The 9,489-nt window shown below is 41.7% G+C and overlaps 1 protein-coding gene across 1 annotated transcript in view; it reads right to left on the minus strand.

Moving 5' to 3' along the window:
* cacng2b (calcium channel, voltage-dependent, gamma subunit 2b) overlaps window positions 1-6,857 on the minus strand; it is a 69,105-nt gene extending 62,248 nt beyond the window's left edge. Inside the window, exon 1 of the mRNA XM_032561929.1 lies at window positions 4,648-6,857. Coding sequence (XP_032417820.1) covers window positions 4,648-4,858 — 211 coding nt within the window. The 5' untranslated portion in view covers window positions 4,859-6,857. The remainder of the gene's footprint in view (window positions 1-4,647) is intronic.
* Window positions 6,858-9,489: the final 2,632 nt, after the last annotated feature.

Below are 9,489 nucleotides of genomic sequence, written 5' to 3' on the forward strand. Positions count from 1 at the left end.
TATCACTAGCTGCGGCTTTAGATAATGAGACTCGGCAGTAAGGACAGGAAAATTACCGGACGAGTTGGCTGGAATAAAAAACTAATGTCAGAGCTGTAATGGGTGGGGGTTTATGGGATCGTTTTAATATTATGACAGAACTTTATTTTTTATATCTGTATTCAAGTTGAAGCATAAAAACGACGTAATTTCACATTAAAAAACAAAGCAAAACAAGATCTCAGAGTCAGATATTTCCAGTTTTGCAGCGCCAACAGGTAACGACGGGAGCAAAAACTTAAAACAGCTTCTCACCAGCATCTGCACATTGTGTACATCGTGTCCCCGGCATTAAGCGGAAATTGCAGCGACGCTGTGATGTATTACGTTAAAAGGTGCAGTGAGATAGGTTAGATAGAACGTGGGCCTGCGTGTTAAAGATAGCATAAGATGCCTGAGGGCGTGTGACAGCAAACCAGAGCTGCTTAGTTTTTTTTCTCTCTCTTTTTTTTTTCTTCTCCTTTTTCTTTTCCTGTCTTTCTTAGCACCTCGCAATTGTCCCCTTCTCCTTCTCGCTCCTCTCTCCTCGGCGCACAGTTTGTATGGCAACTGTAGCTCCGATGGCGAGGCGAGGCGTTCGAGCTGGACATCTTTCAAAATCTCGGCTCTTAATCGTTTCGAATCTCTGGTGCCAAGGACACCGAGTGTGCCGAGAATGTGCAAAGTAAAGGCACTTTGCAAAGAAAATAAGAGTTTCTCTTGAAGGAAACGTGTTGATGTTTTTGATGTGGTTTAGCATAGTTCATCATTTCATACTACAGTATATGTTTCTGAGGACATAAACATGGTGTCATATGGCTCGAGTAAAATTTGTTGGTTTCTATTCCTAAAAACATTCAGACAGTTTTAACGCAGTTTATTGTCACTAATGTAGCAATGTGACCTAGCAATCTGGGAAATCAGTGTAATTAAATTGAATTCAAATTTAAAATAAAAAAATTAACATTATTTTGTTCTTGAACTTATTAGTTCAAGAAGGTCCTGGGTTCGATTCCCGGAGGTCTTTCTGCATGGAGTTTGCATGTTCTCCCTGTGCATGCTGGGTTCTCTCCGGGTTCTCCGGCTTCCTCCCACAGTCCAAAAACATGACTGTCAGGTTAATTGGTCTCTCTAAATTCTCCCTAGGTGTGAGTGTGTGGGTGAATGGTTGTTTGTCCTGTATGTCTTTGTGTTGCCCTGCGACAGACTGGCGACCTGTCCAGGGTGAACCCGCCTCTCCCCCTGAACGTAGCTGGAGATAGACACCAGCAACCCTCCCTCCATTAGGGACAAAGGGTGAACAGAAAATGGATGGATGGATGGATGGATGGATGGATGGATGGATGGATGGATAGTTCTTATTTAGTAAGAGAAGTCGTTTAGTAAGTAACAATAGCAGCATTTATATTGACCAAATTGGAATTACAAAAATAAATTTGCTTCATGGAAACACGGCAATTCAGGAAAAAAAACAAAACACGTTTTTCGATTTAAAACGTTTTGGAGCTAGGATTTTTCGGCTGTCTTGAAATTAGTGTATATGGCAAAACTGCCATGGGAAAACGTTGTTTGCATCACACGAGTTACGGGATCAACGACCTGACAGGAAGTGTTAGGAGGATGATGGCTTGTCTTTTAATGACTCATCACATGAACAAACTTTTTCACATGTGACTTTAATTGCGTTTCTTATTTAATGGAAACAACACAATTCCGAAATTGTGTTGTTTTTTTTGTTTTTTTTTGACAACAATAAGATTTATACCTCTATCTTATTGTTGAAACCAACATGTAGTCTTTGATATTACGACTTATTAAAGCCGTAGACATAATTAAAAAAAAACATGTGTACATTATTTAGATATACTGTATATACCTAAATAATGAAGAATGTTGCAACTACAAATTCCTTAACGATTTCAAATAAACTTCTCAAAAACTTTATTTGTCCAGTTGAGAGCAAATGACACAACTACTTTACAAATCAAAGAACAGTGTTTTTTTTTTTCATTTTTGAATAGTTTGTCAATTAAATGAATTATCAAATACAAACATAATCTAAATATTTGTTTTGTCTTTACCCTTCCATATTAAGTCATGCCTGAGTTACATATTGAATAAAATTCAAACATAGTTCAATGTAAAGGCAGGAACTGTATTTTTAAAAATGAAGCTTTCCACTTTCTGTAACACGCTCTGTATATTAATACGTTGCATACATTAGAGTTGTATTACGCAAATACAGGAATTCTCATCTTCTATAAAGGGTCATAAAATAAAGCCTTAACTGGGAAAAGTATAGATTTAAATGTTACCTTATTCAAAAGTTCTGACCGACTTTTAAAACACAAACAGGATTGTATTTCAATAAGCAAGCAGGTTTTTGAGTATTCACAATTAAAGCTCCGAAAATGTCACTAGATGAGCAATGACATACGCCACACGCAAGGTGGTTTCCCTCTATTTTAAACCCTCATTCAAAAATAAAGTCAAAAGCTATTCCTGTGGAAATCTCCCACAGTCACAAAGGACCAAATGAATCATGAGAAGAGAAATCCCACAAATCTATGTCATCAGCCCATGGCTTTGTCTTGTGAATCAGGTGAATGTGGGGCCTGGTATGTTCTGATTCAGTCTGATGATAGATAGAAGAGGACTAGTCTGTGTGTGTGTGTGTGTGCGTATATGTGTGTGTCTGTGTGTGCCGATGTACTGTGTCAAATCTGTTTCACACTTAAGGAGACATTTCACAGCTTCCCTATTGTATAATCACAAACAAACTCACACTGCAAGACACATATGCTTTGAGCTCTCTTTTTTTCCTAACTTAACTGAACATATGTCTGAACAATCGGCCAAACTTATGCCACAGTCTATCTCATTTATGTCTATCTCAGGTGTCCAGAATGGTAGCAGGTGCACCCTCTACCTTTGCCTGAGTTTTGAACCTTACTGTGTCTTCACACCTGATAGTCAGGTAGACTCGGTTCGACTGGGGACCATAATTGCAACATCTGTTACATTTTCAGCTGGTGCGGTTCTCTTTCACGCAGCACTGTGCCAAACAATTCAGACCATCTGAAGAACCAGTTCACCCCCCTCGCCTGTGGCGGCGCTGCACCAAAAACCACTGAAGAAAACAACAGAAAAACCTTAGAAGAAGATACAAGCGCAACTTCCTTATTCATAAAACGTCAGCAGAAATGGAGAAGCCTCAGATTTTAGCGGCTGTAGGATTTCACTTTTCTTTAGCCAAAAATGGCGAGCCATTTCTCCCGCTAGTACTATACTCACAAATTTGTTTTGGTTGTATTTTTCCCAGAATGCCCTGCGCTATAGTCAGCTTCCTAACTAGAGGATGATTAAAGCGGACTAAACAGGGCTGGTGTGAATGTAACCCTTACAGAAGGTCAGATGTTTTTTGGGGGAAAAAAAGATATATATATATATATATATATATATATATATATATATATATATATATGTGTGTATATATATATATATAATTGGGTCTCCAGTGGCCCTTTAAACTGTCATAACCAAATAATTGCTGGTTCACAGCTGATTTATCTCCAGATTGCTGAAATTAGGATTGTGGGTTTCATTCATCAGTAGTTAGGGGTTTTTTCACCAAAATGGTTCCAGTGCTAGGGACTAGTGCTAGAGCATATAGCAGCAGGTTCATGTGTGTCCACTGACCAAACCTGACCCGAAGGACTGGTGCTAACTTTTCATGGGCTGGCTATGGGAAGCAGCAGCCAATCCAAACTTTGTGAGCCCCAACATTTAAAATGCCAGAATTTCGCTATTCTTCAGCTCCGGTGACGTCGGACATTAAACAATGATAAATCTTCTTCTAAAGCGTTGTGTTGGACTCGTATCCAAACCTAGCACCTTCTTGTTGCAAGGCAACTGTTGTTCTGACTGTTGCTCCGCTATCCAACCTGTATCCTTTCCTGATTACTTAATGATCTTTACATCATCACTCTGTTGCCCGAATCAAATTCAGTACACCGTCCCTTCAATGTAATAGTCAGTTAGGCAAACAACTCCCCTGTGTAGGGCAAATATGCGCTGACGCTGCAAGGCAACCAATTCCACTATGCCAGAAAAAACAAGGTTACCAAACATCCTTTCTAAGACCTAAATCAAGAGTCCATTTGTCAGCTAAAACATTATATTGTCCTTGACTTCTGCAGAGGACGTGAAATTTGTACCACTTATGGGTTTATGAAGGAGATGTGAGTGTACCGTACACCTTATTTGAATATTGATGTTTGATAGATAGATAGATAGATAGATAGATAGATAGATAGATAGATAGATAGATAGATAGATAGATAGATAGATAGATAGATAGATAGATAGATAGATAGATAGATAGATAGATAGATAGATAGATATTGCAGAAAATTATTGCAGAGTACATACAGAAGAGTGTGGGTTTGTGATTTTCTGTGTAGGCATGTAGGTGCAAATGCAGGACCATGTGAAAATGAGTGTGGACATGAAGGGACTGATCTGCTCACAGCGGCATTGTTGGCAGGTCTGTGCATGTGTGTCTATAGAGGTTACATACAGTATATTCCCGTGTATGCATACATGGCTACCTTTAAGTCTTTGGCTCACCTTCTAGGCAGCACGTCCTCCAGAGGCCCGAGTGCGTCATAACCTCCTCGTTCTTCTTGCTCGTCTCGTTCTCGTTGGTGCTCTTGATCTTGCAGACGCCGCGCGAGTACAGCCAGTAGTCCGTCCCCACAGCGATGGTCATGAGGCTGAAGGCAGCAAAGGCGCCCACTGTGGTCAGCAGCATCTGAACTCCGCGGTCAAACACACCCATGTTGCCACATTCCACGAAAGGGGGGCCCCCTTTCCTTTTGATGTACAGGAAGTAAATATTTGTGAGTTTGCGTCGCCACGCCAGCTCGGAAAGCGGGGGGTGGGCTGCGTCGGGCGGACGACGGTAGCGGGGGACGGCTGGGGGGGTGGGGGAGTTAGGGGAGCTCGGGGGAAATCGTATGGTTGGTTTTTGGGGGGGGGCCGGCACAAAGATGAAAAACAAAATAAAAAATTCGGAAGACGGTTAAGGTTTCAGGTGGATTTCCAGCTGTTTGACCCGACGAAAAGGGGGTCAAACACCCTTTGGCAATGACGGCAACAGCCTTAAGAGGTAAAGTTCTCTAAATTCTGAACTTCTGATGGCAGTAAGTTGCCCTACTCCGGAAATAAAAAAAGGCTGACCTAAAAACACGAGTTTCAGCAGATTCCACAAGAGACCTGGTCTGGGATCGGGGCCTACTTTGTTGAGTTTGAAGGCCTCTGAATGTCAAACTCTGAAAAAGGCCAAGATAATGAGGGGGGATGGAGGACTTTGGCTGCTTCAGACCTAATTTTGGCTTTCTGAGCTAACTGAAGGCATCAGATACATTACAGTCCTCACAGCTTTAATGGTGTGGTAATGGGATAACGTACGTGGCACGAGAAGACGATCTCACGCAGCGTATGCCGACTTTCTTACAGACCCAAACTTTCATGCACACACCTGTACACGCATGAGCACCCAGACGCGCACAGTTCCAGTTTGAATTAATTGATACCGAAAAGGGATTAAGGGGGGAGTGGCGGTGGAGCGTGGTTAAGACAAACACAGTTGGCGGCCTGGTTTCCTTCAAAATTAACCCCCCCCCCCCAAACTCCGAAAGAAACAGAAGCAGCGATCACAAATGGAGAATGACACAAGACTAATTTGGTGTGATCAAAAGGATAAGCAAACTGTATAGATTTATGTCGAGCGTGATTTGGAAAACCCAGCTGTAACATAACACATTATGGGGAAAGAGGGACGATGGAAGGCAGGCAAGACAGACAGGCAGGGCCAGGGATGTATGAGGAAATGAGCACTAGATGTCTTAAAAGAAATTCAAAGTAGCAGAATCAAACATTGATCAAACAACAAGGGCAAAACGAAAAAATAACGCAAAATATCAGCAAGTAACACGACTGCCATGGAACCCATTCCTTAAGAGATGATGGAGCACAAAAACAAGGAAGAGATGCCCCTCTCTCTCTAAAAAAAGGAAGGAAAAAAGAAAAAGGATAGATAAACGAAAGAGGAGAAAAATACAGTTTGGAGAAGAAAAAAAATCTGACAACAGCCTGTTTAGTTCTGAAATTACGATCCCCAGTTTCCATATGTGGTCCCTAGACCTTTCTCCGGCAACAGCGGAAACCTGCTGTCAGGGGATCGGGGCAGCGGCAGCGACGGTACACCGGCTATAGAGGGGCGCATCCAGGCGGAGAGGCCGAGCATCACCGGTCATGCAGCCGCTCGCGGCTGGAGAAGAACACGGTGGAGATGAGCGAAGCTTTCCCGGCGCCCCGGAGCCTCTTCTTCCCGCATGAAAACAACGAGTCCCAGCGCTGTCTGTTACGGCCAGCCGGAGAATAGCGAGCGGACACAGAGACGGCCACTAACTGTCATCCCGTAAAAATGATGAAACATTATCGAAAACGCGTTTTTTTTTCTTCTTCTTCTTCTTCTTCCCCCTTTTGGAAGAGCTGGCGTGGCGCGACGCGTTTGTGTGCGCGCGAGAGACGGAAGGAGAGAGAGAGAGAGAGAGGGGGGGGGAGATCAAGTAGAGCAACACATCAATCCTTGGTTTCCTGGTTTCTCTTCTTCGGAGAGCTGAGATAGAAGTGGAGAAAAGAGAGGAGGAGGAAGAGAAAGAGGAGGAGGAAGAGGGTGAGGAGAAGGGGGCGGATTATGGTTAGAAGCAGGGGATGAAAAAAAAAATCTACAGCGCCACAGAGCGAGGAAGAAGCGGAGAGAAAGCGAGGAAGATGTTCCGCGCGCAGCGGCGGCGGCAGCAGCGCTGTACGCAAAAACAAGCGCCCCCACCTTCCCCTCAACAGATAAACAAATAAATACAGACGTTCAGGTCAAACCGAGCCTGCTTTCCAAAAGAAGAAGAAAAAAATCACATTTGGCCATTTTACAGCCACAACTTTCGGAATATTTCATCAGGAACTTAAGTGACAAAGCAGCACGAATTGAAAAGGAAGATCATTTTTTTCTTAATTCTTTTGCTCATACAAATCTGAGAAGCATACTGATGCCGTCCACTTAACTCTGACAGCTCTAAGTTAAATCTAGTTCAATCTAAAATCCCGTTAGAAGTTATCTAAATAGTAAATAGAGAGCACTTGGATGTGGTTTAATGTTTATAAGAATGCAGCTGTTGTGTGAAGGCCTTAGAGTCACGTTTATTTGTATGGCACATTTTAGAAACAGTGGCTTAGACCGTAAAAACACAACACACGAAACAAGCAGTAAATATTGCATTTTGGCAGGACAAACACTAGTTTGACATTCCATAAATCTGCGGTTTCTGAAAAAGTGCTAAGAAATTTTTTTTTTTAGCCAAGTAGAATAATTCAGTTTGCCACAGTGGAGACATAACAGACGAAGCAAATATTTAAAAGAAGCACGGGAGCAACACAGAGTTCTGTGTGAAGGGAAAACTAACATTGCACATGACACTGAAAACACCTGGCACAGATCAGTTCGATACCGGTCCGATACCGGGCCCAGTATTGGTATCAGACAATACCCAGTATCGGTATCACTACCAGCATCAATACTGACACCGATACCAATACATTTTTGAGTTTGATATAATCATCAAACTTCTGACATTGAGGTGTTTTTTTTTTATTATTATTATTTTTGTTTTGCGTTTGAACAAAATAATTAAAAGTTTATTGATTCCCACAAAATACTTTAATAACAGAATTTGTTTGCATTTTTCCTAAATAAGCAAAGTGCAAAAAAAAAAAAAAAAGTGATCCAAAAATCCAAACCAACATTTTTTTGAGGTAGAGTTGCGAAACTACGACACAAAAACAAAATAACATTTTAAGAGGGAATTTGAAACTTAAGCACCGGTCTTATGTTAGTGTCGCTCTGATACCAATTTGGTATCTATATTATCAATATTTTGGATCGATTCACCCAGCTCTGCTTGAAACTGGGGCGTAGAGTTATCTCTGAAAATACAACCAGAGATACAGCGGGCGGTTTTGATTGACCCACATGCTAGAATGGCATAGTCAAAGTCCAGATCTGTATCCTAATAGGAATCTTTGAGAAAACTTGACAATTAAGGTTCTGTCTGAAATGTGCTAAACGTGTAACGTAGGTTGTATTGGAGTTAAACAGATGTTCTTTGGTCATTTTCAGAACATTAAAAGCTACATAAAACAATGGATGCCCAACAATGAGCCGCTCAACACTGACAGATATGATAAAATACATGATATAATGATAAGACACAAAATATAACTCAGGCTTAAGACATCTATCTGCAGCGGATGAAGGATATCTAAGGAGGATTTCTCAGAAATAGAAAAAAAAACTCTATTCAGTCTTTACATGCCTGAAGGTTTACAAAACAACAACAACCTCAAAAACGAAGACAAAACATTCCTCTGTCAGTATTTGGCCTGAAAATGAGAGAAAAATGGGGTTAAAAGTCAAAAACAAACTTTATGTTGCTAGCATAATAACAACAACAACAACAACAACGTGTGTTTCAAAAGAAAAAGGTCAAATTTGACAATTACAGGAATTTTTCACGTAATCACATTTCTAACCCTACTAAGCCTCAAAGATTTTTCCAGACGTTTGCATCGGATTGCAAATTATTACTTTTTATGGGCCTCGATGTTGATTGTTGTACATGGATTGTCAAGCGAGCCGGACGCTCCACAAACCAGGCGCCCTTTGGCCTCTTCCATGTTAGCTCCCATAGCTTCCCTTTCCCTGCTGCCTGTGCGACTCCTAACGTCTGACCTCCTAACAGAAGACGTTTCCTCCTGACCGGGGGTCAATAAGGTGTGACCTTGTTATCAGAGGTTATGAGTTATTTATTTTTTTTCTCGCAGGCTGCTGTGTATTATAATTTCCCGGGGAAGGGGAAAGGGAGACATGTTTAATGAAAGGCGGGGAGCGGCGATCGTAAAACACCTGACTGAGCGGTCAGAGGCTCGGACGCCTGGGAACCGAAGCAGATGTACGAGGCCGTAAAAGTCACCGATCCGTGGTCTGTACGTCTGACACGCTCTTCTGTTTCACAGCCACTCGCCGCTCTGGGAAAGACAGCAAACCTTTACGCTGTCACAGCTACACGCAGATTCATAGCATGATTTTGTTGTTGTTGCTTGGGGTGATCTTGAAGCTAATTTACTTAAAAACAACTTTTTTTTTTTTTTTAAGGTTTTAAAGTTTTTTTTAGGGAGCTTTCTGCACTCTGTTTTTAATGTTGGTCACTTTTAAGCAAATTGCTATTGAGAGAATTAGCAGAAAATGACATGTTTCGTTTCGTTTTGACCGTTTTATGCTGCTGCTGCTTGTTGGTGCTGCTGAAGCGGACAGCTCCTGCGGTCGGTGGGATCCTGGCAGCTTGTCTCCCT

Source organism: Xiphophorus hellerii, chromosome 5 (assembly GCF_003331165.1).
Source record: "Xiphophorus hellerii strain 12219 chromosome 5, Xiphophorus_hellerii-4.1, whole genome shotgun sequence".
NCBI classification, from domain to species: Eukaryota; Metazoa; Chordata; class Actinopteri; order Cyprinodontiformes; family Poeciliidae; genus Xiphophorus; species Xiphophorus hellerii.